A 26,830-nucleotide genomic window follows, 5' to 3' on the forward strand; every position below is an offset into this window, starting at 1 on the left:
CCCCTAGCTTCAGATGCAAATCAAAAGTCTAGTTTGTCACCTGTGCTTCTAACCAGCCGGCTGTAGATTGCAGGTTCCCACAAACCCCTCCTCAGGTTTGATTAATTGGCTCACAGAATTCAGGAAAACGTTTTACTTCCTAGGTTACCGGTTTATTACAAAAGGATACCATTCGGGAACAGCCAGCTGGAAGAGATGCATAGGGCAAATATGAGGGAAGGTTTGGAGCTTCCTTGTCCTCTCTGGGTGTATCCCTATCTCCATGGGTTCACCAACTTGGAAACTGCCTGAACCCCGTTCTTTTGGGTTTTTACGGAGGCTTCATTAGTTCGGCACGATTAATTAAATCATTAGATAATGGGGACTGATTTAACTTTCAGCCCCGCACTGGTTGGGACTGAAAGTTTAACTTTAGACCGTTCCCCTGGCAACCAGCCCTGTCCTGTCCTTAGGTTACCTAGGGACTTCCCATCTTATTAACATAAACTCTTGGGGTGCTTGAATGGGGTGCGTGATGAATAACAAAAGACACGTTCACTTAGGAAAGTCCAAGGGTTTTGAGAGCTGTGTGCCATAAATGGGATGAAGACCAAATATGTATTTCTTACCGTAAAATCACAATCGTTTACATTGCTCTCCTGTTTCATGGATGCTAGAAGCTTTTCCTTACTCCTAGTTGCTATGTTGTCCATAACTGACTTTTAAACACTTCAATATTAACAGTGTCATGTACATGTATACAAATTAACTTTCATCCACGGTGGGGGAGCGTATGGTTAACATTTGAAGGGTCCCAGGCAGGAATCCGTGCTCTAAGTGTGATCAGCAATTTGAAGCACCTGGGGCAGGAATTCACGGTTACAGAGATGGCTCCCTCCACCAAGAACTTGTAATATCATTTAAATCTGAATCAGATGATGCGTTAATTAGCATATTAGAAATAGTTTTTCACTGATGAAATCAGTGCGGTCTCCGAAAGGTGGTGGCTGAAATGGGCTTGCATGGACAAGCTAGAAGAATCCAGCATCCAAACAGCATGCTAACTCCAGCCCCCAGGGATGTCTGGTCTTTTGTCCCTCTGCTTAACGAGCAAGTCTGTTGCCCAATCTGCCCAAGGGTTTGGTAGCTTCCCTGGTCTCAGAACAGTGCTGCATCTTCCTGGGCTCCTGGTTTTCCTGCAGGAAACGAAGAAGAAGCCAGAGAGCGGGGCCTGACTGTGTGTGTGTGTATTGTGTGTGCTGGCTAAGAATTGTGTGTGCATGTGATAGAGCCGGATCTGAGACTTGCTTTTAGAGCAATGTGTCACCTGGGGGTGAGTGAGGTCGAAGGGACACACATAAACCTGAATAAAACACTGACAATTGTTCAATGCCCAGATTCATTTAGCAACGATATCACCTGAATTCTTCACAATAACAATAGGTCTCATTTAGTGATCAAGTTTTCTGTTCAGGGATTGAGCCCAACCCATTTAATCCTTTAAACCTGCCGAGGTAAGCAATTCACTTATAAATGAAGAAAATTAGGTTCTAAGGAGGTGCCTGAGATGATCCAGCCGGTCAGTGGAAGAGCTGGGATTTAAATCCAGGTGAGCTGTTTCCCAAATGTTCTAAACCAATGCCTTATTGGAGCATCACAATGCTCCCTGAAGCGGGTTAAGTGCACATTGACCTCTTGTTCCCTTTAAGCGATTAAATGATTAATCCTAAGGAGGAGGGGAGGTGGAGGGTCACACCTGACTTAGTGGGCAGGGAAAAAGGGACACAGTGGGTGCCCCCCCCCACTGGCAGGTGACTAAGGCAGGTGGGGGGGGGGAGCAGAAACTACACACTGTGGTTGGTGGACTGTGAGGTATTCCATGGCGTCATTATCACAGAATAGCAGACTTTTAGAATTAAGAATAGTCTTAATTTGCACTTCGTTGGGTTTTCCATTTACATAATGTTCTAATGCAAAGAAAATTCATACAAGAAAAAAATCCACTGCTAATTTAGCATTGAAGTTCTTGTTTAAATAACCACTGAAAGAGAAAGGATTTTTCACTTAGTGCTCAGCTTTAGGTGGTCAGGAGGTTTTCTAACTGTGGCATGGCGTCAAACCCCAAATGAGAATATATGTTTGCCTCTGAGCAAATCGGTTGGTATGATCCAAATGCTAATTACCATTTCAATAATGTATTTGGCGTGGATGATTTAATATGATTTGTTTAAAGGTTCAGAGGAAATTTTTTATGCCGGGCCTCATTAAAAGCGCTTGCAGTCTTGAGTCTGGTGGGAATGATCGGTATAACAGGTGTTAATTCAGCTCATGACATCGCACAGAATTGCCATTGTGACGGATTTAGGGATAGGAGGCAGTAAGGAGAATGATTCGTAGTGCCCTGGGGAAGATCCCATATGGTAAGCAGGTGCCTCAGGAGGTAGATGGACCAAGTGACAGTTTGGAGTATGTGCTGGGTGATTGAAAGACTCTTTAGGCCTCCCTAGCTGCCTGGCACCCCAAATCACCCTGTACCACGGTGCTGACTTGCGCCGGTGAGGCACTGCATTCAAGGTTTCCCTACACCTCGCCCATGGCTTTCCCATCCTCTCTCTGCGGCACCGATCCAACATATCTGAACCCACACCCTGCCTTGCGGCCTTTCCTCATTCTCTTCAGATGCATAAAATAACTTCCTGCTCCTCTTGGAAACAGTAATTTCAGCCTCCCCCAGACCCTCCCCTCCAGGTCCCCATGTGTCCAAATACACACTTAAAACCACTGCTCAAAAGGGCTTGTTTCCCAGAAAGTCTTCCCCAGTTCACCTTCCCCAAACCCATAGATTAGCTTTCTTTTTTTCGAAGCACAGCCTTTTCTGTTGTTAGAAGATAAACTGGGGCATAGGACAGACTTTAAGAGTTTTTTTTGAGCAAACACTGGGGCCCCTGGGTGGCTCAGTCAGTTAAGCGTCTGATTTTGGCTCAAGTCATGATCTCTCTGTTCTTGGGTTTGAGCCCCGCTTCGGGCTCTGTGCTGACAGCTCAGAGCCTGGAGCCTCCTTTAGATTCTGTGTCTCCCTCTCTCTCTCTCTCTCTGCCCCTCCCCTGCTTGTGCTTTCTCTCTCTCTCAAAAATAATAAACATTAAAAATAAATTTTAAAAGAGTTCATTTGCACAAAAACGAATTCAAGTTGGACAGCATCAACACGTAAGTGATTAGGAAGGCTCCTCTAGCGAGCTGGGGAAACTATATATAGAAGGTGCAGAAGGGGTGGGGGAGAGAGCTAATTATTTGATTGGCTACAGCCTAAAGCCTAGTTGGCTATTTGTGATGGGTTATCCTAGATATTTATTTCTTTTCTTTTTTTTTTTAGTTTATTATTTTTGAAAGAGAGAGAGAGAACATGAGCTGGGAGGGGCAAAGAGAGAGAGGGAGAGAGAGAATCCCAAGCAGGCTCCACACTAATAGTGTGGAACCTGACTTAAGGCTCAGACCCACAAACTGAGATCATGATCTGAGCCGAAATCAAGAGTCAGATGCTTAACCTGACTGAGCCACCCAGGTGCCCCTAGGTTTTGATTTCTTAAACTTGGTGCATTTACAGGCTTAGGTCCTTGTTTGCTCACATAGGCCACTAAAGCATTAGAGCCACGTGGCTTCCTTACTTAATTTAACACTGTAGTTACATGTTTCTGCTATTGTGGTTTCTCTGTCTTCACTTTCTTCAAGCTCCTTGCAGGTAGTGGCTGGATCCTTTCCAGATTCTTGTTCCCTATTTTCCCTATCATCTGGCAGTTGGCAATGACTGGATCATACGTGAAAGTATGCTACAACAGAAGGACTCACTTTTCTTCACTAGTCTGACTCAGCTGGTGCTGACAGGAGCCTCCGTGATCTTTCTAGTATCCTTCGTTGTGGCCACTAGGATGGGGAAATTCTGTCTCCCCAGAGCATGGAATTCTATCCCCTACCCCCAGCCATTCATTTCAACTCTGTAACCTATAATCTATTAAGTGCTAGACAGGGGGATCAGTCCAAAGACCTAATTATAATTTAAAAAATGAGGTAAGTACTGTAAAAAAAAAAAAAGACAACAGGCCTCAAATGGAGTCACTTATGCCAAGACCCATGCCACCAAACTGAGACTTAATTTCAGTCTCCTCCAGGAATGGACTCTTAAGCCAGTCAATTTGGAATTACCTGGTCGGCACTACTAAGGTATCTGCCTGATAGATCCCTACTGTCCCCTAAAGAAAGGTGACCTTGCCACAAGTAATCCATTTTTTGCTTTTATGAATAACTTCCTCCTCCTGCCCCCTTCTGCCTGTATGTCTTTTATTTTGTACAGGTCCCTGGAGCTCCTTTCTGTTGGATGGGATGCTGCCTGATTTGTGAATCATCAAATAAAGCCAATGAGATCTTTAAAATTTACTCAGCGAAATAAGTCAGGCAGAGAAGGACAGATACCATATGTTTGCATGTATAGGTGGATTAGGAAGAACTTAATGGAGGACCATGGGGGAGAAGAAGGGGGAAACAGCTGGGGAGAGGGAGGGAGGCAAACCACGAGAGACTCCTGAATGCTGAGAACAAACTGAGGGCTGATGGGGTGGGGGGAGGGGAAGGGGGGTGATGGGCATGGAGGAGGGCACTTGTGGGGATGAACACTGGGTATTATATGGAAACCAACTTCACAATAAGCTATTTAAAAAAGAAAAAAGACAACAAAATGGGAAAAAATAAAATTTACTCAGTTGAACTGTTTTTAAAATGTTGATTTATTTTTGAGAGAGAGAGAGAGACAGAGCGTGAGCAGGGGAGGGGCAGAGAGAGAGGGAGACACAAAATCTGAAGCAGGCTCCAGGCTCTGAGTTGTCAGCACAGAGCCGGACGCAGGGCTCAAACCCACCAACCGTGAGATCATGACCTGAGCCACAGACAGACGCTTAACCGACTGAACCACCCAGGTGCCCCTGAACTTTTGTTTTCTAATAGTACTAAGATTGGTGGTCTAATGGAAGGAAGACTATGATTGACATCTCAGAAAAGGCATAGGTCAAGATTGCAGGGCTTTGGAGTGGTTGGGGGTATCTGAGCAGAATCAAGAAGTGGCCTTACAGTTGAAGAGTAAACAATGGCAGGGGTGTGTGTTTTTGACTGGTGGAGGAAAATGCAGGAGGGTTTCTGGGGATCTGAGTGGAATGTATTAGACAAAGGGGGGCAAAAAAGCCAGCCTGGGTGTATACTCGTCTTGAGAGGAGCAAGAGCATTTGGGGTCATCACACACTTAAACTGGGTGCATCCACCCAGGCGCCCCTCAGTTATTTTATTATTGTAAAGGCTCCAAGGGAAGGATATAGAAGTCTTAGATATGCAATTTTTCAGGGGTTGTCAAAAGAATCTCCAGTTTTAGCTCTTCCCATTCTGCCCAAGCCCAGGAAGGGGAACCTCATTCTATAGTCATGAGGAAGAAGATAATTTCCCAGGGACGCTGAGCAGACCGGTTAGGAGCTTTTCTCCTTGAATCTACACGACAGTAATGAGCTTTTCTATGTTTTTGCCACACACACTTTCTCATCACAGAAGAAGTTAAGTTGTAGGGAGATCAAGGCCAGACCCCTATGTAAGCAGTGGACTTGGATGTTGAGGGCAGCCTTGAAAACCTGTGTTCCTTTGCCGGAGCAGAATACCCCATGTGAAAGTTCACAACCAAATCTCTCATTGGGTTTTTCGAGAGGAGTATAGAAAACAGGATTGACTTGGGAGTGCTGTAACCTAACTCCCCACGTGGCCCAGTCAAGGGCCTGAGGTGGGAGTAAGGCAAATGGTCACCACACCTGTGCTAGGCGCTTGGGGAGGCCGGTGTTGGTTTACAGAGGGTTGAAGCAGGGCTGGGCCATGCGAGGGGAGAGGACCTGAGCAATTTTGTCTTTTGTACTGGTTCTCACCGCCTTGCCCGCCCCTGGACTTGAAACACAGGCTCTTCTCTCTGCCTCAGGGAGATCAGATGTGGCAGAAAAAGTCAAGAGAAGCCGGGTTTGAATCTAAAACTTACAAAGTGTGTGGCTTTGAGCCAGCGATATAATCTTCCTTTCTGAGCCTTTGTTCTTAAGATCTGTGAAATGGGGATGTCAATAATGCCCGCTTTGGCCCACTTGAACCTGTTATCGAAAGACGCCATTTGATAGATGATGTTGTTATAATGTGATGCAAATGTAAACTTCTGCTCTGCAAAAGTTAGTTACTCCTATTTCCAGAACCTCCTCTTTGAAGTTAATTTATTCTAGAGAATCTAAGTTACTTGTTCTGCGTTCTGGGTGCTCCGTATTTTTAACTCCATCAATTATCCCGGACTTTGCCATAACTAAAGGAGTTTCTGGCAACAGCAGGAGAAAGTGTTTCTTTGGGGCAGCCTGGTGAGGGGAATGATAGTTACTTGGGCTCAGGTGATGGGTAGGGTAATAGAGTTCACCACTCCAAGGGTTGGGGGTGGGGGGGAGAGTCCCTTTTCTGTTCTGGCGACTGCTGGAGTCTGGTTATGACTCAGAAAAGCCAACTTCGGAAGAAAGAAGTGGTGGGGGTGGGGGTGGGGGAGAGGTGGTGGTAAGGAAAGGTTCTAAGATTCAGCTACATTGGCTCTTTAACCACCCCAAGCCCTCGCCACAATCAAAGCTTGGGGGGTTGTCTCTCCTCTCATTCATTTGCATTCATTTTGTAAGTATCACTGGATACTATGTGCCGGGATCACGCTGAGCCCTGGGCACATGGATGAGCAGAATGAGCCCCTTGTTGGCCTCCTGCTGCATATAGTTTGAGAGGAAGATGAGGTTAAGTAATGTGATCAGAGAGGAAGTATCAAAGAGTGCAGGGGACTTAGAACCTTAGTGTGAGGGCTTGTCATCACCCTAAGTTGCTTACAGGTGCTAAGAGGTGAAATAGGAGTTGGGCCTGGGTAGGCGGGGGCGAGCAGACAGCTCCTGGCATATGGGAAGGCACTGAGGGGAGAAAGAGAGAACAGAAAGAAGTTCAGTTAGGCTTTTGGGATTTTTTTCCCCTTCTTCTCACGGCTGTCCTTGTTACTATTTTAAATGTGACTCCATCTGGAAGACCTCTGGGTGGTTTTTGCCTAGCTTTATCTCCAGCCTGAGCTCCGGATGGCCTAGGAGGGGCAGGACAGAGGAGGCTCAAGTCTGACCATAGGCTCAAGACTTTTTTATGCAGCCATGAGTCTCATATTCCTACACAGGTTGATTTTCCTCGTGATATCACACAGCCTCGAGATCAGGGCCGTACAGGTTGGGCCAGAGGGTGATGAGGGTACTGCCTCTCTCTGTCTACATTCCCACCCCAATGTTGATGTTATTTTGGAGCCATGGAGGAAGTGGTGCGTATTTACAACCCAGATCCGGTTTTGAAGCTAGGAGGAACACCCCGCTCAATTGCACAACTTAGCTCCAACCCCTCCTAGGTGGGCTCACCTGTGGCTGCTCCCAACTTATGCTCAGGTGGGGGTCCTGAAGGGGGCAAGGCCCAATCGAGGCTGCAAAATCGGTTTTCATTTCATGTAGGAAGAAACCAATGCCTAGAGAGGCGAGATGACCAGAACAAAAATCACATGGTCACTCGGTTGCATGTCTCGAATGCCCCTCGTCTGTAATATTCCAATCTGCGGACCTTACAACTGTACTTAATTTTATCTATGTGAGTCCATCTGATACTCTGAGCAGTCTTGTGTGATAGATACAGATTAAGGTCTTTTTTCTGTAGATGAGAAAATTGAAGTTTGGGGAGTTGATGTGGCCAAGTCCTCCAAGTTAGAAAGTGGATATCCTAACTCAACATTCAGTGTGCCCTGTGGTTAGGAAGCACACACAGTCTCAGGCTTTGCCGATTCTCCACCTGAGAATGGCCTGGAATGTAGATAATGACTACAGAGGAGGGCTTTCAAGGAGTACATTAACCATGTTTGAGCTTTCTTGCCAGCCTTCCTGCATCCAAAGTTGCATATCAGAATCAAAATCAGCATGTAGCTGGCCTTGCAAATCGCCATCTGGAACTCAAGCCAGCAGTTTTGTGTGGGAAAAGCGGCTCCTTATCTTCGGATCCACACTTAGGGGGACCTGTGTCTCCATCTTCTGCTCATCTCATGCTGCTGGGACTCTGACACTTGCTATCGTAGGGAAGGTTCTCATTAAATATATGTGGGGAAAAAAATAATTGAATCATCTGCAGGGTGTTCTGACTTGAGCCATGTTCCTCTCATTTACCCTTGGGGGTTAAATGGGGGTAGCAGTGCCTTTGCTGTTGGTCGGGGGAGGCCGCAGGGTGGCCCACTCCTGGTAAGGCGGTCCTGACAAGACATCACTGGTCTAGATTGGGGGTGGGAGCTGGTAGTGGTTCCGTGGCTTTCCCGGAGGACAAGTGATCTGCTTGGTGGGGAGAACCAGGTGGTTCTCTGATTATATTGAGATGGATGGAAGGACGGGGGTGGGAGGGAACCTCCCTGGGGGAGAAAACTAGGCCTGGGAAGAGGTAGGGGACTGCAGAACCCGAGGCCAGGTCTCCAGCAAGTCTGGCATGGGGTGGGGGAGGGTGGCAGAATGCTGGGTTTAAGGAGGCGAGGAAAGGCTGTCCCTCCTCCGGCAGGGTGATGCTGGGCAGGGGAGGGGGCCTCTGCTAAGCTAACTGGAGAGGAAATCTAAGAGCAGGGTGGAGAAATCAATCTACTGTGGTTTGTTGAGAACAAGGAGCATTTTGAGATCACCCGCTCCTCCCTCTGAACCAAGGGCTTGAACGACCGACCGTAGAAGCAGCCTCACCTTTAGCCTTGCTGCTTCTGTCTTTAGTCTTATCAAAACTCAGAATTCGAATCCAGAGCACAGAGAAATATAAAACGGAATAAAGGGGGCCCCAGCAGACAGGCTTTGGCTGCTCCTACAAGCCTGTGAAAACCAATTTTACCTTGAGTTCCAACTGCAGAAACGTTATCTCGTGATTCAAAGAGGGTCTGGACCTTCAAGCTGAGTTGAGGGTTAACCTGTGTCCTCACTCTGTTGAGTGTCTGTCCCCTCCCACCCCCGGTGGCCAGCTTTACAGGCTTGTAGAGAACTTGCAGCAGGTGTTGGCTGCAGGCTGAAGGGACTGGGATATTATGTCCATTTGGCAGCAGAGGTAGGGTGGCTCAGGGCTTGGTCACCCTGGAGGGTCCCAAGCAAGCCCCTGTGCTGGGGCCCAGCGTCAAGCACAGGCACTCATGTGTGCAGGGAACCACTGTATAACTGTGTACTTGCCCCCTTGTAGGATGGCCCCTTGCCGGTACTGCCTCTGTGCCAGGCGCGTATTTATTTACTGCGCTTGGGGCCTGGGCAGTTTAGCTTGATGGAGGGTCGTGTTTGGCCGTGGCCACTTCACATACGTTTTGATGCCCAGAGTAGTAGAAACCGTGTGGATTTCACAATGGGGGCGGGCTCATCTGGACTGTAATTTGCCCGCTGCTGTGTCCTGCCTTCTCAGAGCTCGTTTTCTTTGGCTCCGGGCTGTCTCTCGGAGGTGGTCGTGCGGCGGGACGGGACCCGGCGCCGTGCAGTCAGGGAAGGAGACTGGTGCAGGGCGACCTCGACACGACCCGGCGGAGGACGCAACTAACTCCAGGGACGACGAGCGAGCCCCACACAACTCTCGCCCGCCGCGGGGAGGACGCCGCGGTGCGCCCGCTGACCCGCGGGCAAGGTGACGCACGCTTGCGGGCGCTCGCTGCCTTGACTTCCCCATCCCCGCGCGGGGGAGGGGCCCGAGCGGCGCCGAGCGCAGAAAGTGCGCGAAGGGGACGCGGCGGCGAGCGGCACACGTGACGGCGCCGCGCCGAGCCGAGCGGGACCCGGCGGCGGCGGCGGCGGCGGGCGCAGCGGGGCGGCCCCGAGCGGCGCGGGCGGCCTGGAGCCCCGGGAGCGGCGCGCGCGGCCCGGGCCCAGCCGCCGTCCCGGCCTCGCGCTGCACATTCTCTCCTGGCGGCGGCGCCACCTGCGGCAGCGTTCGCCCGAACATGGCGACACGGAGCAGCAGGAGGGAGTCGCGACTCCCTTTCCTATTCACCCTGGTCGCGCTGCTGCCGCCCGGGGCTCTGTGCGCGATGTGGACTCAGACGCTGCACGGCGGCCGCGCACCCCTGCCCCAGGACCGGGGCTTCCGCGTGGTGCAGGGCGAGCCGCGCGAGCTGTGGCTGTGGGCGCGCGAGGGGCCCCGGGGGGCGGACGAGAAGCCGCTCCGGAGGAGACGGAGCGCTTCCCCGCAGCAGGAGCCCATCAAGGTGTACGGACAGGTGAGCGACCGGCCACGCGCCTTCCTCGGCTCTTTCCTCTCCCCGCGCTTCCTCATCCCGGCATCCATCCTCTGCGGTCGCCTCCCAGGTGCAGGCACCGCTGGGGACTTCCCGGCTTGCATTTGTGTTTCCCCCCCCTTGCACGAGTACAACCGTCAGCACTTGAATTGCATTGATCTTTCCTTCTTCCTGGCGATTTTAGCAAACGTCTTCCAGGTGAACTCGCGGGGTGCTGTGCATAGTTCCCCAGGGTGGGTGCACCCCGGCGTAGTTTCCAGCAGGTAGAGGAAGGGTGCAGCTTCGTTTTACGTGTGGATGGAAAACGGGGTTTCCTTTCGTGTATACCGTCTGTTGGCAGTGGAGGCGAGGACCCTGCAGTTGCAGCGTACTTGCCCAGAGCAGGCGGGGGTGAGGTGGGGGTTTCTACGCCACAATTAAGATGAGCAAACCTGAAAGCTGACTTGCTCTGGTCAGAGCAAGAGGTGTGCATGCGTGTGTCTGTGTTAATGTTTGTGTAAGGGCTGAATTTTGTTGTTTGCTGGGGGGGGGGAGGGTCTATCTATTCCACCTCCCCCTTGGAGATACGGACTTTATTTTTGGACAGGGATATTAACCCGTGGCACCTAGAGATTTGAGAGACTGCAAGCATTTGGTGGGCATTATTATTCAGTAACTGATTTATGTCTATCCAGGCAATGGGTTTATTAGATCATAAGTAACATGAATTTCACTTTTATGGCCAGACTTACTGCTAGGAATAGCAAACCGAGTTTGTGGGTTAGTATCAGCATTGGCAAAATTAATTTGACCATGTTCTTTGCCTCATGAGACTCCCAGCCCTGTGGTTAAGATTGATATCGGCAAAATTGGAAGGTCAGTTGGGGTGGGAGGGAGTGGGACCGGAGGAGATGGCAAATGGCATGATTTTTAGAGTCAAAATGTTCCCATTTAAAGTAGAAGTTAAAGACGAGTCTGAGTTTTGCCTCTCTTCACTGATTTCCTTTAGTCATTTCTTCAGGAAATATATAGAGTTAAATATTCAACCCTTAGAGCCAGGAAGAACCCTATAAAAACCATCTCACTGATTGTGCCATTTTGTCAATAAAGAAACAAGCTGGGAAAGGTGAAGGGACTGGCCCAAGGTCACGTGGGACAGAGTTGCCTGCTGTTTCGTTTTTTGTTGGCATTGTCCTAGTGACCTTTGGGTGATCAAATAGTTGCGCTCTCATTATTCAAGTCTTCTTAAATAACTCCTTTCTAAAATAAAAAAATATACGGCTATAAAGGGGGCTGGGATGGTGGCAGGTGAGTGGGAGCGTCTGATTTCCATCAACCATCAGGCTCCGGGAAAGAGCATGTGTCGAGGGGGCATGTAACTGGTACTGGCAAGGGCTGCTGGAGCCTGCCTGCTTGGTTCTTTTGTGGGTCCTGACCTTCTTCCACTCTTCACCACCATCTGAAACTTCTTTCTGTATGTGGAGAAGACAGCAGGGTCCTTGCTCTCAGCTGGGACAGCAGCATCCCCATGTTGGGTGGGGGTGGGGGAAGCAAGAGAGACTGCCTTGTTCATGGAGTCTTAACAGCCACCCAGCTCTGCTGTCTTGAATCAGCTCTCTGGGGGCTGGGAGTGGGAGTGCATTTTTTCTGGAGCTTATGCCCCTTGCAGCTATAGTTTTGGCTGAAGAAAGAGCTTCCTAGGGCGGGGGGGGGGGGGGGGCGCGCCTGGATGGCTCAGTCAGTTAAGCATAGGACTTCGCAGCTCAGGTCACGATCTTGTGGTTCATGAGTTCGAACCCCGCCTCGGGCTCTGTGCTGACAGCTCAGTGCCTAGAGCCTGTTTCAGATTCTGTGTCTTCCTCACTTTCTCTGCTCCTCCCCCGCTCGCACCCTGTGTGTGTGTGTGTGTGTGTGTGTGTGTGTGTCTTTTTCTCTCTCAAAAAATAAATAAACATTTAAAAAAAAAAAGAGCTTCCTAGTCTCAAAAGTATGCATACAGGTGCCATTTCTTGCTTGGGTTTGGTTTGTGAGGGCTCCTGGGATTTAGGGCAAATTAAAGATGAACTGTTCTCATTGGGAATGACTCCCAAATCCTTGGCTTTTATATATCTGAGCTAACCAGATGGAGTTTGGTTCAGGTGAGGAATGGAGAGCTAGCCGGTGAACTCCTAATGAGAAATTCCTACCAAGGGTGAAGGCCCAGGGCAGTGTTTTCTCTTCTTTGAGGCCCGAGGTTAGTTAATAAAAGTGGGATTCACTTGAATGTTTAAGGATCTGAGTTAGATAGAAGGAAGAACTTCCCGGTACTGGGCTCTCTGCCGCAAGCATGTTTGGCACAGCCCTTTCAGGCTGAAAGCACCAGAGTCAGTGACTGAAGGGGTTTGGCATGCTCCTCTTGGAGCTCCAGAGGAATGACTTTTCTAGCAAGGGTGACCATTTGCCTCTCTTTTCCCTGGGACAGACCTAGTTTGTAAGTTGTCGGTGCCAGTTATGAAAGCGCTGCCTTCATTCTCCAGTGTCAGGGTGCGGACTATAAATTATATGGCCATTCTGCTTCTAGCTCTGAGCCAAGTTCACTTCATTCCCCCTCTCCCCTCACCTTTAACTTTTAAACCTAAGGAATTGCAATGTTTCCCTGGAGATGGGCATGCAAATGAGAGAGGGCGGGACATGCAAATGAAAGAGGGTGGGGGCATTGTTCATCCCTACTCTCAGAAAGTTTTCAGTTTAAGGGGGTAGATCTAGCAGATGCAAATACAGGCGTGTAACCGTACTGGACAGGAGCAAATACACAATAAAGCGGCTACGACTCTAAGGCCGGGCGTTAGTAGGTTGTGTGATACGGGAGGGCATGTGAGATGGAGGGATAAAGGGCCAGCGTGCTCAGACACTGCAACTTCTTGCCCTCTGACCTTTGACTGAGGTTAAGTGGATGCCTGGAAACACAGATTAGGGGATGGGAGCAGAAACTGACCAAAAATGCTGTAGGGGTGATGTTGAGGCTGCCAGCTTCAGGAACAGAAGAGCTTTTGCAGGGAGATGGCTAACCTGCAGCTGAGAAAGAGCACTGTGTTACAGGTTCTCTTTGGCTCCACTCACCTGCAGAGCAGACTAGTCATGATTATTGTGATGATATTCATCCTCATGTTCTCCAGCGTGGGAGACTGGTTTCTGCTGTGATTCCTTACAGGCGTGTTTGTAATAATAAGATCTGGTAACAGCAGTGAAAACAAGTTGCCATCAGAAATTAGGACTTTTCTGTCCCAAGTTCAGAGTGTAGAAGTTTGAGCTCCGCCTAAAAAGGGTTCCAAGTCCAAGCAAGGGAACACCATCATTCTTGCCACACTGAGTTTCTTCCAGACTCTACGTCTGCCCCATGCCTTTGTATCGTCATCCTTGCTTTTCCTCTGAGATGGTCTTCTCCCACACCTGTCTTTGCTCACAAAGTCCCTGTTCCCTTCTTCAGCATCCAAGGAACACCGCAAGCATTCCCAGGCTCCCGTGGGAAGAGTTCTTTGGAGCTTGGTTATGGCTGTGGATGCCTCGTGTTATAATTGCCTGTTTGTCTCATCTCCCAGTTTGCTCCTTGAGGGCACGGATCAAGCCTTTCTCTTCTCTGTGACTGGCACTTGGGAGGCCCTTCATGAGTATTTGTGGACAGACTGCCCACTTAGAAGAGGAGAAGCCCAGAGCGTAGGAAGCACATCCAAGTCACAGAAAAGGTATTTGGGAGGAGGACCATGGCAAGCCCACAAACGGAGAGAGAAAGTGGGTCGGCCCTCTCAGTGGTGAGGGTAGTGAAGTCCCCATGTTGCTATGGTGCCCTGGGGGTTATTTTGAACAAATAGCTGGGATTCTGTTGTGCAGAAGCCTCCCTTTTAGGGCCATCATGGTATTGCTAATGGTATTGTTTTGGGGAGAAATCCTTTGGAATGAAGCGCAAAGCCAAACAGGATTTACAGGTTTATTTTCCTTCCAGTGAGCTCTCTCTTCATAATTCCTGCTTTTTTAGAGGCCAGGGAGTATTCAGTGTCCTGATTTGAGACCGAAAATAAAGTGTCTGTTACAGCACAAGGCCCTGGGACAAAGAGCCTCCTTTGGGGGTGGAGTACTTGTGGCTTTAGATCTCTTTGGAGTAGATTTTTACACGATACACTTGCTTGGGAAAGAATTGGTTGGTTGATTCTGACGTTAGGATGCTTGACCTGTTTGCTTCCAAAAGATGAGAAGGCAAAGCATTCGTTGTTTCATATCAGCTTCTATGTAGGTGAAGAGTTGCCTGGTGTGTTGGGTTCGTTCGGTAAAGGACGTGACCTTGAAAAACTTCCTGGTTCCACTTGGCATCACTGCTCTTTGCTTAGGCTCTGGCCACCGTTTAGTTCATTAAGGGTTTGTACATCTTGGGGCTTGGTGAGGGGGAGGCTGTGAGAGGTGGAAGGAATGGAGGAAGAGGGGAAGGGGGAGGGGTGAGGCGATGGAGAAGTAAACAGATAAAATGGAAAGCCACTTTAGCCTTCAGTGGGTAATACGTGTTTAGAAGATACAATTTGTGCAAGAATATAGTGAGAAATACATTTCCCTCCCTCTTGCATCCCCTATTTATGTGCTGCCTCTTCTCAATTGGCAGCCACTGTCCTCCATTTTTTCTGTATGTCTTTCAGGAAACATTCTATATACATATGTGGCATGTATGTAAAGAAAATTTGGAACTTGCAGTATCAGTGGCTTTCTGTTATCCATAGCTCCCGATACCATGAATAATGAGATTCGCTCTTACTCCAAAATGTATTTATGGCATATGACTATCAAAAGGTAGGGACTTAGGTACAGTGTCATAGTGTAAAGTAGGTTGTCACTTTTCCTCCAGGCCAAGTGAAAGAAAAGGCAGTCTCAATGCACAGGCCAGGAGAGCATCATGGTAGCCCTTGTTTGTTTGTTTGTTTCTTTCTTTTTTTATGTTTATTCATTTTTGAGAGAGAGAGAGAGCATGAGTTGGAGAGGAGCAGAGAGAGAGAGAGACACACAGAATCTGAACCAGGCTCCAGGCTCTGAGCTGTCAGCACAGAGCCCACGGGGGGCTCGAACCCATGGACCACAAGATCATGACCTGAGCTAAAGTTGGCACTCAACCGGCTGAGCCACCCAGGTGCCCCTGTAGCCCTTGTTTCTTGGCAAGCTGCCGGAGAGCCGTCCCCTAGAGATGAAGAGCCCACGTGGTATGAGAACGTCAGAACACAGAGATCATGGATCTTGGTTTTGCTCATGTTCTTTTTGAGAATATTTTCTTTATATTCTGCAAAACAAAGTCAGTGGTGTGTTTAATAAATTGCTTTGGGACCTGGGATCCAGGAGGCAGATCCTCACAGTAACTAATATCCCACAGCCAAAGAAGGATGTTGTCAGGGCATTTCATTGTCATATTTTGGTCTGTTCCTCCTTAGAGATGACAGCCATCTTTGTGTTGTCATTGTTTAATCCCAGGGCTGGAGGTAGATTGAGCCAGTTGTGTGCTGTCCACTGTAATGGACGGACAGAGGAACGTTCTAATAATCTGGAAAGGAAGTAATCCAAAAAGTAACCTATTTACCTTTGCTCTGTATTTATTTTAGCCCTTTCATTTAAATCACCGGTTTACCTTCCTGATTAAATTTTGCTTAGGTGAATATTAAAATGAGTTTGCATTCTTTGAGTAGCTGATCTGTGAAATGGCTGGCATAAATGGGTTCAGGAGAAGCCAGTTTGGCGGATAGAATTGTCGACAGTCATTCAGATACAGATAATTGAGAGTCAACTGCACAGAAATCTATTCAGGCTGAGGTATTACATGAACTTTTCCTCCATTTTTGAAGAAGATTTAGTTGTGATGGAAGTGAAGGAGAGCTCGCTACATTTTGGTTTGAATATTCGAGGACTAGTATTTCTTCCTAAGTGGTCTGGGATGTTTGGGGTAAGGCATTCTCTTTGTTGAGCCCAGAAGCTCTTTATGCTTTCTCTAGGTACACCCGAATCCATTGGCACATGGCATATTCAGTCCAGCCACGTAGATGCAGAAATCAATTTCCCTCAGTTTAAAATGAACCACAGTTAATTTCGACCTAATTTATTGGTTTATCGACCTGTGGACCTAGGGCCTTCGAAGGAGTGGGTGGGCAGCCTTCTAGCGTTCAAGTGGCTGATGATGCTATAAATCAGAGAAGGCAGGGTCGGCGGTGGATCAGCATCAAGATTTGGATTGTCTCCTATGTTATTGTGAGACCTTGAAGTCTTGAGGGTCCCGTGAGGCATGCTTTGTGTGTTTTGGGGTGGGTCCCCAAAGACTTCCTAGCCATCAGGACCGCAGCAGGGAGTTAAAAATAAGTACAACATTCTGTTAGCCATTGGGTCATTGTTAATAACAATGGTGGCATCCATGACCCTATCACTGCTGCCAGCCAAGAGCCCGAACACCCTTCTGCCTGGCGTCACGGCAGGTCTTTGATCACAGTGCTCTTCGATAGCTCTTTCTGCGGCGATGGAGACATTCTGGATCTGTGTGGTCCAGCATGTCTACTGGCACATATGGCGGTGGAAGACTTGAAATGTGGCCAGTGTGACTAAAGAATTGAATGTATTTTCTTTCACCTAATTTTAGTCAATTTAAATGTAAGTTGAAATGGCCACATGTGGCCCTTGGCCATTGTTTTAGAAGGCCTAGCTTTAAAAATTTTTTTTAATGTTTTTATTTATTTTTGAAAGAGTGCAAGCATGAGTTGGGGAGGTGCCGAGGGAGAGAGAGAGAGAGAGAGAGAGAGAGAGAGAGACAGGATGTGAAGCAGGCTCCAGGCTCCGAGCTATCAGGACAGAGCCCAATGCGGGTCTTGAACCCATGAACTGCGAGATCATGACCTGAGCCGAAGTCGGATGCTTCACTGACTGAGCCACCCAGGTGCTCCTTAGAAGGCCTAGCTTTAACGGATTGATAGAGGCCTGCTTTTCCCAGTACTGGCTGGGCAACCTCAGCAGCCATGGGGTGCGGTGTTCTGCTGAGAGGGGGGGCCTCTGTGCATTAGTCACTTGGGTCGTGAAGGCTGACCCCTGGGCCTTCACTTCTGATGTGGCCTTGCACACCTGGCTCCCTCATACCGGGCTTTGCTGGGGTAGTGGTGCAGACCGTGCGTGTCAATTGAGCAGTGCAAGACATAAACAACGCCTCTCCAGGGGGGCCCTGGCCTCCCCGCCCCTGCCCTCTGCTTCCTGTGTGCTTACTGACTTACTCCCGTGTAGCCGGGTCTGTCTTTCATCGCTGCGACCCTGCAGGCTGGCACGAAGACAAACGTCACTGGTGTGTGGTCTTCATCACTGCACGGCCCCCCCCCCCTTCCTGGCTGGCCCCTTACCTTAGCATGCCATTGCTATTCCTGTGGACTGCAAGCTCTTGGCTCGGAAAATCGGGACCCTTCAGGATGATTTATCTCCAGGCCCCTGAATTAGATTAAAAACACAGCTACGGATTCTCAGAAAGGCAGGCTGATGTGATTATGTCCCAAATCTGAATGGCAGACAAGGGCAATAAAAAGATGTAGTTGTATCATAGCCGCTTTGTGCCATGTGGGGGCCAACTTGCTGTTTATTATTTATTCCCTCCCCCCTGCGGTTTTTGTAAATGAAGAAAGTAAGTAATGTTGCATCTGTGTTTTAGAGAAAAGACTCATCTATTCAGTAGACACCTTCTTTACCCAGATAACTATGGATCAGGGTGTGGGGGAGGATGGCTAGGGTGATTCTTACATAACATAAATGTGGGTTTGAGCCAATGAGTGGGTCCAGAATTGGGAATTTAAGATGCTAGCTGGTACTGGGGTGAGATCCATTTCACTCTGTCGGGCCGGGGAGCTGAGTGGTGTCATGATGGAGTTCTGAGCCCTTAGGAAACCTCTGTGCCCAGAAGAAATTGGGAACAGCTTGGGTGATCTAATTGAACAGGGAGGGCCAGCGTTCAAAGCAGCCTTGGGTCGGGGCGCCTGGGTGGCTCAGTCGGTTAAGCGTCTGGCTTCGGCTCTGGTCGTGATCTCACGGTCTGTGAGTTCGAGCCCTGCATCAGACTCTCTGCTGACAGTTCAGAGCCTGGAGTGTGCTTTGGATTCTGTGTTTCTCTCTCTCTCTCTCTCTCTCTCTCTCCCTCTCTTCCTCCTCTCACATGCTCTCTCTCTCAAAAATAAACATTAAAGAAATTTTCAAAGCAGGCTTGGGTGAAAGGCTAGTTTGGAGACTGTCCGTGTGGACACTGAAGTGGGTGCCTCTGAGACGAGCCATGTATGGGGTCATCGTCCAGATGGTGGAGAACCTTGCTTCTCATTAGCCCAGGGGATGCGTGCATGGCAGTTCCATGCAGGTCTGCCCTGGGGACCTGGGAAGAAAGGCCAGTGCTGGCCTGCCTGAGGGTCCCCGCAGAGGAACCTGCTGACAGAAGGGCGTGGGGACAGAGAGGAGGCCAGTGAGCGGCTGTTGACACTCTGGGAGCGACACTCTGGGGAGATGGGAAGTGTTTGAAACCTGTGCTCAATTCTTTGCATCACGGGAGCCCGTGCACCTGTGCCTTACCTCATCTGTATCTATTTAGTCCCCTGAAGTTCCCTTACTGAGAACTTTAAAAAAAAAAAAATCCTGCAGTTGACCGTGCACATGGGTTTTGCTGAATTTGGCAAGGTGTGCGGCTGCTGGTGGTGATGGAAGGGTTCCTGCAGAAACGAGGCCTTAAATCTTTAGGGGGAGACAGATTCAGGAGGGATGTGGGCCTGGGCAGGGGTGAAAGGCTGATCCGCTGAGCTGGGGGTGTTGGGCTAGCAGAGAGGTGCCTGGGGGGAGGGGAGTTTGCATGGGCGCCTTGCCCTCCTGCGAGCACGGGGGTAGCCTGGGGTAGGATGTGTTCTCTTCTCTCAGCTTCCCCAGTGTGGTAAAGGAGCCACTGGTAAGGCGAGAGCTTGATGCATGATTTTAATGTGGTTTCTTTGGGGCAAGGAAAGTTCTAGAAGTCCGTGCCACCTCTGCACTGGAGCCTCAGGCACCAGAGCTTGGGTTACCCCACATCCAGGTGAGGAAGGCTGCCTGAATGCTGCCCTTGGCAATGAGCTCTGAGCCAGGTTCAGGAGTGGGTGACTTGTTTCCATCATTGTATGTATGTAATCATTGGCCCGATGCCTCGGGGTTTCCAACCTTGGTGATGCTGATGCTGATGTTCATTTTTTATATGAAGCCATTTTGTGAAGAATGGCTTATTTAGGTATAAATAACATACTAGCGACAAGAGGAAATAATGTTTTGGCGTTCTGAAGTTTAGGAAATAGATTCATGGATAACGTCTTGTTTGCTGCTTTTTTTTTTCTTTCTGTTTGGTGTTTCTAACCACCCCATAAAATCAGGAAGATGAGAATTCTTCTCATTTCATAGATGGGTATTTGAAGGCTCACAAAGGTATAGCGACGCACCAAACATCTTGCAGCTATGAAATCGTCAGGACCAAGGCTCCAACGCAAGCTCTGACTTGTCTGCAGTTTACTGTGGCACATTTGCCTCTTGTAAATACTCCAGTGAAAGCTCCGCTCGCAGCCAGGGATCCACAGCCTGTTTGCTGTGAACTCTCTTTTTCTCCTGTAAAACCCAGAAATTCACATAATTCTACCCTCCCCTTGGCTCTCCTACTTACATTTTCTTTCAGCTTTTCAAATGTGACAATTCTCGTGTCCCTTGTCGTTCCTCGCTTTTGCTCTGCTCTCCCCTCCACCCCTGATGTGGATCTTTCTCCTCCATCCCGTTTTGCCTAAGTTCTCTCTCTCTCCATCCTTGTGGGACCCGCGGTAAGTCACGTCTTTCGGGCACTCACATCCTCTCCTGGACACGAGGTTATGCCCCGCCCTCGGAAGTCCTCTGTTTCCTGACACCTAGCATGGTGCCTGCTGTATAGTCTAAGTGTTCAATAAATCTTTATGAATGAACGAGGTGAAGGGCTGTTTATGGTGAAGCTGGCGAAACAAAGAGGCAGGGCCAGGAAAGTACATGTTGGAGAGCCATCCTGAAGAGCTCTTGGAAATGACTTGGGTCCATAGATGAAGCCTCTGGAGGCTAGCCTTGGCTCAGGGGCTCATAGGCTCAGTAGCCAGTCAGTGCTGGCGAGCAGGCTTGCTGTCGTCTCCAGCTGTAACGCCCTGCTCTGGGGGCCTGTGGAATAGCACCTCTCACTGTCTGTGAAGTTCACCTCGTGTAGAATGTGCAAGTTGGTTTAGATGTTCTCTGAGGTTCCTTCTGGCTTGATATTTTCTTCTTTTTCTTACCACCTGGTAAATTAGGGGGTGATTATTTTCATGACAGATTTTCTTTACAAGTTCTTAGAAATTTTAATTAATTAATTAATTAGAGCAGGGGAGGGGTACAGAGAAAGAGGGAGAGAATCTTAACTAGGTTCCATGCTCAGTGTGGAGCCCAACGCAGGGCTCCATCCAAGGACCTAAGCTGAAATCAAGTGTTGGAGGCCAATGGGCTGAGCAACCCAGGTGCCCCTCACAGGTTCTTTTTGACAGGGAGCCTTCCTGGAATAGCAGAGATGCTATTTGCTAGATGACAAAGTAGGGTTCACCAGGAGGGGGTGCCACATCTGGAGGTCAGTGGTGGATAGATTCCACTAGCCAAGGATCAGTCAGAAATACAGGTCAATCTTTCTGAACTGGTATTGTAAGTCATTGAAAATATGATCATCACCCTTTTGGTAGAGGGAGGGCAAAAGATATCTACCTCTTGACCTACCTACCTCTTTTCTAGAGTGAGCTCGTGACCCCTGTTCAGGACATGGTAGTGAAGTGCTGCATTTTTTCGCCCAGGGTCATTCTCTCTTTGTTTGCCCATCTGTCAAATGGGCAGCCTGAATTTATCAGCAGAGTAGTTAATGAGTTCTGTGGGTGAAGCGTCTTGAGCAAACAGAGAAGTCAGATGTGTGAGCTGAGCAGGGGCTGTCTGCGGGGAGTTCTTAAACTAGATTGTAGCTCTCCTTCTGAGGTGGAGCGCCCAGGGAGGATAATGGCTTTGCTAAATATAGTGAGGATGCTGTCCTGAAAGGGGACTCGGAGGGGCCATTTGCTTACCTAGCATTGAGGTCATGCAAATGGATGGCTCGAGCAAACCTGGTTATTCCTGGGCCTCCGGAGTTCGTCTTTGGTTTCCTCAGGCCCGTCCCGCAGTTCAGGGGATTTAGCAGCTGCCTGCCCTTGAAACTGAAGGACAGGGTACCTGCTTTATACCTCATTGTAGAATTTAAAAAACGCTTCCTTGTATTTCATTGCTAGTGAGGCGGAGGAACGAACCAGACCGCCTTGTTTGTCCTCCTGTGAGCTGGAAGGAAGCTGCGTGGGAGTGGTGAGGACCACAGGCTGCGGGGCTGTCTAGGCCATCCCAGCCTTTGACTTTGACCACTCTGAGCAGGGCGATGGCAGAAGAAATGAAAGGAGATGATGTGGGGCTTGTTCCACTAACGGCCCCCATCCTCCTGTATGAGCTTCAGTGAGTACACAGATTTTGATGGGTCTTATCACCAGTCAGACTTGCAACACTGATCTTCCCCCCCCGCCCCCCCCAAAGGGCTCTGTATACCCTTGACGGGGGAAGAAATCATTTACGAGCCTCCAAGAGTGCCTGGCATCTAGCAGGCCCCAGTGCCTTCGTCAGTAAGTGAAGGCCTGAGCCATCAGGGCTTCTGTACAACAAGCAATTTATTTGTCCTCTTTTCTATTTATAACAACCCAGAGCTTGGGGCTGGGGTGGCGGCAGATTCTTTTTTTTCCCCCACTCTGAATAATGAGGCAAATCATTTAACCTCTTTGGATCGGCCAGGGTGTGCTGGGGCGGGGGGAGGGGGCTGAGGGATGACATGGGGGTGGCTGAGACCAAGGTGTGCGGGGACGGGGGTCCTGAGGCTTGTTGAGAGCCGGAAGTGGGTACTAGGCTAGGGCTCTTGGCAGATTCTCCAGCAGGGGACAGGGGATCTGGGAACAGGGACCGGGAGGCCCGTGGGGATGTCGCTGACGGCCCTTTGAAGGATTGCTTTGGCCAGAGACCTACTCCTCAGCCTGCTGCCTCTATGACTCATTCTGGCTCCATGTTTTGGTACCAGGAAAGAGCGAGATGAGTTGAAGGAAGCGTTTCTTAATGCTCTAGGTAGTAGAGCAGCAATTTGGAAAGTATGGTGCTCGTTACAGATCACAGATAACGGGCTTAACAAAAAAATTATTGAGATGGGGGAGCGTGGGTGGCTCAGTCAGTGAAGCATCTGACTTTGGCTCAGGTCATGATCTAGCGGTTTGTGAGTTCAAGTCCCGTGTCGGGCTCTGTGCTGACAGCTCAGAGCCTGGAGCCTGCTTCGAATTCTGTGTCTTCCTCTCTCTCTGCCCCTTCCCTGCTCGCTTTCTGTCCATCTCTTTCTGTCTCTCTTTCTCTCTCTCAAGAATAAGTAAAAACATTAAAAAAATTATTGAGGTGAAATTCACATAAAATTAACCATTTTATTTTTAATTTTTTTAACATTCATTTTTTTTATTTAAAATTTTTTAAAAATGTTTATGTAATTTTGAGGAGGGGGCAGAGAGGCAGAGAGAGAGGGAGACACAGAATCCGAAGCAGGCTCTAGGCTCTAAGCTGTCAGCACAGAGCCTGATGCAGGACTCAAACCCACGGACTGTGAGATCATGACCTGAGCCAAAGTTGGATGCTTAACCTACTGAGCCACCCAGGTGTCCCAGAATTAACCATTTTATTTTATTTAAAAAAAAATTTTTTTTTTACATTTATTTTTGAGAGACAGAATGAGACAGAGAGTGACCAGGAAAGGGACAGAGAGAGAGAGAGAGAGTGGGAGATACAGAATCAGAAGCAGGCTCCAGACTCTGAGCTGCCAGCACAGAGCCCGAAGCAGGCCTCGAACCCACAGACCGTGAGATCATGACCTGAGCTGAAGTCGGACACTTAACCGACTGAGCCACCCAGGTACTCCTAAATTACCCATTTTAAATTGGACGATTTAGTGGCGTGTAGGACATTGACAGTGTTGTGTGGCCACCACCCCTATCTAGTCGCAAACCATTTCCATCGCTCTAAACAAAATTAGAACCCCTTACCTGGTACATGGTTACTTTCTATTTCCCTTTCCCCTCAGCCCCTGGCAACCAGCAGTCTACTATCTGTCTGTATGAATTTACTCATTCTGCATAGTTCATGTAAATGGAATCATGCCATGTGTGACCTTTTGTGTCTGGCTGCTTCCAGTAGTATAGTGCTTTTTGGGGTTTATCCCATGTTGTGTCTTGTATCGGATCATAGAGTTTTAACGACTCCAGACCCCCAAAGACAGCCTCCCTGTAAAGAGTGTCTTTTTGTTTTTTCAATGTTTATACATTTTTGAGAGAGAGAGAGAGAGAATGCATGCATGCATGAGCACGAGCAGGGGAGGGGCAGAGAGAGAGCTGGGGGCAGAGGATCCAAAGCCCACTCTGTGCTGACAGCAGTGAGCCCGATGTGGGGCTCGAACCCGTGAACCGTGAAATCACAACCAGACGCTCAAGCGACTGGGCCACCCAGCCACTCACTCTGAAGCATGAGTTTTCCAGTTAGCGCTAGTTAGGTCCCAGGTACTGGCCGTAGGAAGGGAAGTGGACTAGATTCATTGCTCCCCAAAGAAGCTGCATTATGGACACCTGGAGCATGTCTTTTAAAAATAAGAATTCCTGGGCCCCAGTCAGGGGATCTGAATCTGAGAGTGTGGGGTGATTCTATATGCTGGGTTTGGGAGCCCCTGATCAGGTGACCTCTGGGCCATGAACAACCTGCCTGGCGGGGGCCCTGATGCACCTCCCAGATGCTGTTTCTGTGTGCAGAGATTTCTCTGCCATGCCATTTTTGTCTGCCGCGGCCCCTCCCTGCTGCTTTTGCAGCTCCAATTAACTGTGTCTCATTTATCAAGTCTTTTTTTTTTTTTTTTTTTAAGGTGTTTCACCAGGCTCGTCTTTGGCTTTCTTTGTAAGAAAGCCCTTGCACATTGTGGTGCTTGTCCTTTGCGCCACTCTCACCCCTTCACCTCTGTTAGGATTGGTGGAGGGTCCTCATAAATCTCCTGTCCTCTGAGTAGAAGGACTTCAGCAAGGAGCATTGAGTCCTCTTTCCAACTCTCCTCACTAAAGGCTTTGCCAACTGTTCCCAGTGTGATTTGTCACCTGCCGCAGGGGACTGTGCTGAGGTTGTCCGAGTGAAATCATGATGGGCTTCTTCATCCCAGACCATGAGAACTTGGGTGATTTCCTCTAGATTCCAAATCCTTTATTGTGTTGATATTTGCATACATTCTGTGCTTATTCTCCTCTGTTTCTAAGGGTGGGAATGTTTTTGGAGGGGAAAGAGCTTTAGCCTGAATTCCCAAGGCACCTGTGCTAGTGGGCTTCTGATCTGTAGATGCTTCTAGATTCTTCCCAGAGGCATGAGCTGGAAGGGGCGAGGTAGGGGAATGAGAAGGCTGGAAGTAAGGCATGAGTTGCTGGTGGAAATTCCAATCTTAGCTGCTTTTTCCCTATAGCATTCTGGGTTAACTGATTTACTTCTTTCTTCTGTTTGTCCTTCTCTCTTGATGTTCACTTGGACTTATCCCTGGCAAGGGGAAGGGACATTTTGGAATGACACATTTTCCTGAAAACTGCCAAAGGTCTTTTCTTCTTTCAAGAAGTCTCATTTCAGATATTCTCCCAAAGCACCTGGACCCTGATCAAATTAGATGCAGGCGCTTAAGAGCCAAAGCAGAGTGGCTTAAGGATTAGCTCCTTTGTCATCTTGTCTGCTGGGTTTGTGGCACTGGTGTTTCCTGTCTCCCCTGTGACATCTGGGAACACCTCAAGGAGGGGGTGGGGGGCAAGTTAGGGCAGTGGTGGGGTGGGGAACAGAAAGGAGAAAGGAGGTGTGAGGGGGGAGGGTGATCTACTGCAGAACCTTGTTAGCAGGACAGCTCAGAGGGCACAGCAGCAGCTCAGACTTGAACTTTGCATCAACCAGAGGGGTGAGGGTGGTAGGGTGTGTATGTAGGTGAGGCTGTGCCCCGTCTACCCAGAGCCCAGGAGCTTGATTTCCTGTACACGTGCCCAAGACAACCGAGGCGAGAGAAGCGAGAAGCTTCTCCCAGACACTGCTCAACAAGAGGGAGCGTGCACGCTCCTGACTTGGGGGGGCAGAGGGCGTCATTGCCCCGATTCTGACCATGAACACGAGCTTACAGCCTGTTAGTACGATCCTCGGTTTGCTCTTCACACAGGGTGGGCGAGACGTTAGCTCTGGCGTTGTGGGATACCAGCCCTTGAACCATCCATCAGTGTCAGGTGAAGTAGGACAAAGGAAAGTAATGTAGTTGGTTTTTCATAAAGCAGAGCTTTGTTTTGAGATATAGGTCTTTACTCGGTGTTTGGTGTGAAACTGTCCTTTCTTTAAAAAATGACAGTGATTGTAGATGGCGGTCCTATTGCTTAAGAGGGGTAGCTGCAGGGGCACCTGGGTGGCTTAGCTGGTTAAGTATCCAATGTCAGCTCAGGTCATGATCTCACTGTTTGTGGGTTTGAGCCCCGCGTCCGGCTCTGTGCTGACAGCTCAGAGCCTGGAGCCTGCTTTGGATTCTGAGTCTCCTTCTTTCTCTGTCCCTCTCCCACTCACGCTCTGTTTCTCTCCTTCAAAGATAAGTAAGCATTAAAAAAATTAAAAAGAGGTCTGGCTGCCTAATGGAGGAGTCCCAGAGCTCAGTGGTGTCAGTGTATCGCCCAACTGTGAGGAGTTCAAAACGAGTGTGACTCATTAGTAGAGGGCTTTCTCCTCAGGGGTGTGCGTGCCTTCCTGCTTGTGGTTCAACTCTCCTTTGGGACTCCAGAGTCCCGAATGGAGCCTGCAGATGGAGAAGAAGCAGAGGGGGCCGGGAGGGGGCTGGGGCTAGTGGCACTGACCACCTTTCGTCAATCCCAGACAACCCCCTACTGCAAGGCAGCCTGGGAAAGAGCCTGCGGTGTCCTCAGGAAGCAGAGGAAACCGGTTCAGAGAACAGCAAGTCAGGCTCTGACACAGTGATTGTTTTTGTTAACGCTCTTACCAGGCAAAACAGAGTTGGCCAACTAATCGTCTGTTGGCTTTTCTGATTTATTTTCATTTTACGAGTCTGGGACCTACTGCTAGCCATAATCCAAAGGTCATTTCTGGGGAGTCCTAGAAAAGACTTCCTCACGTGGGACGCTTCAAAACTAATTAAACAAAACTGTATCCTGATGTTTTTCTCATGTCCCTCTTGTTAGGTGCTAAGGATGAGCAGCCAGCTGGAGTACCAGTTTGCCCAGACATTTGAGAGCATGTGATCTTTCTGGCCTGACCGATGTCTCTGAACGAGGAAGCTGTTCCAGTGTTTTAGTTTTAGTATTTTTAATTTTTTAATGTATGTTTATTTTTGAGAGACAGAGAGACAGAGCATGAGTGGGGGAAGGGTAGACAGAGAGGGAGACACAG

The 26,830-nt window shown here is 49.0% G+C and overlaps 1 protein-coding gene across 2 annotated transcripts in view; it reads left to right on the plus strand.

Annotated features, from left to right (window-relative positions):
- Positions 1-9,938: 9,938 nt before the first annotated feature.
- The window catches only part of SORL1 (sortilin related receptor 1), a 172,919-nt gene continuing 156,027 nt past the window's right edge, over positions 9,939-26,830 (plus strand). For both annotated transcript variants that reach the window (XM_039228694.1, XM_039228695.1), the window contains exon 1: positions 9,939-10,297. In XM_039228694.1, coding sequence (XP_039084625.1) covers positions 10,022-10,297 — 276 coding nt within the window. In that variant the 5' untranslated portion in view covers positions 9,939-10,021. The remainder of the gene's footprint in view (positions 10,298-26,830) is intronic.

Source organism: Hyaena hyaena, unplaced genomic scaffold (genome assembly GCF_003009895.1).
Source record: "Hyaena hyaena isolate Hyena2069 unplaced genomic scaffold, ASM300989v1 scaffold_34, whole genome shotgun sequence".
NCBI lineage: Eukaryota > Metazoa > Chordata > Mammalia > Carnivora > Hyaenidae > Hyaena > Hyaena hyaena.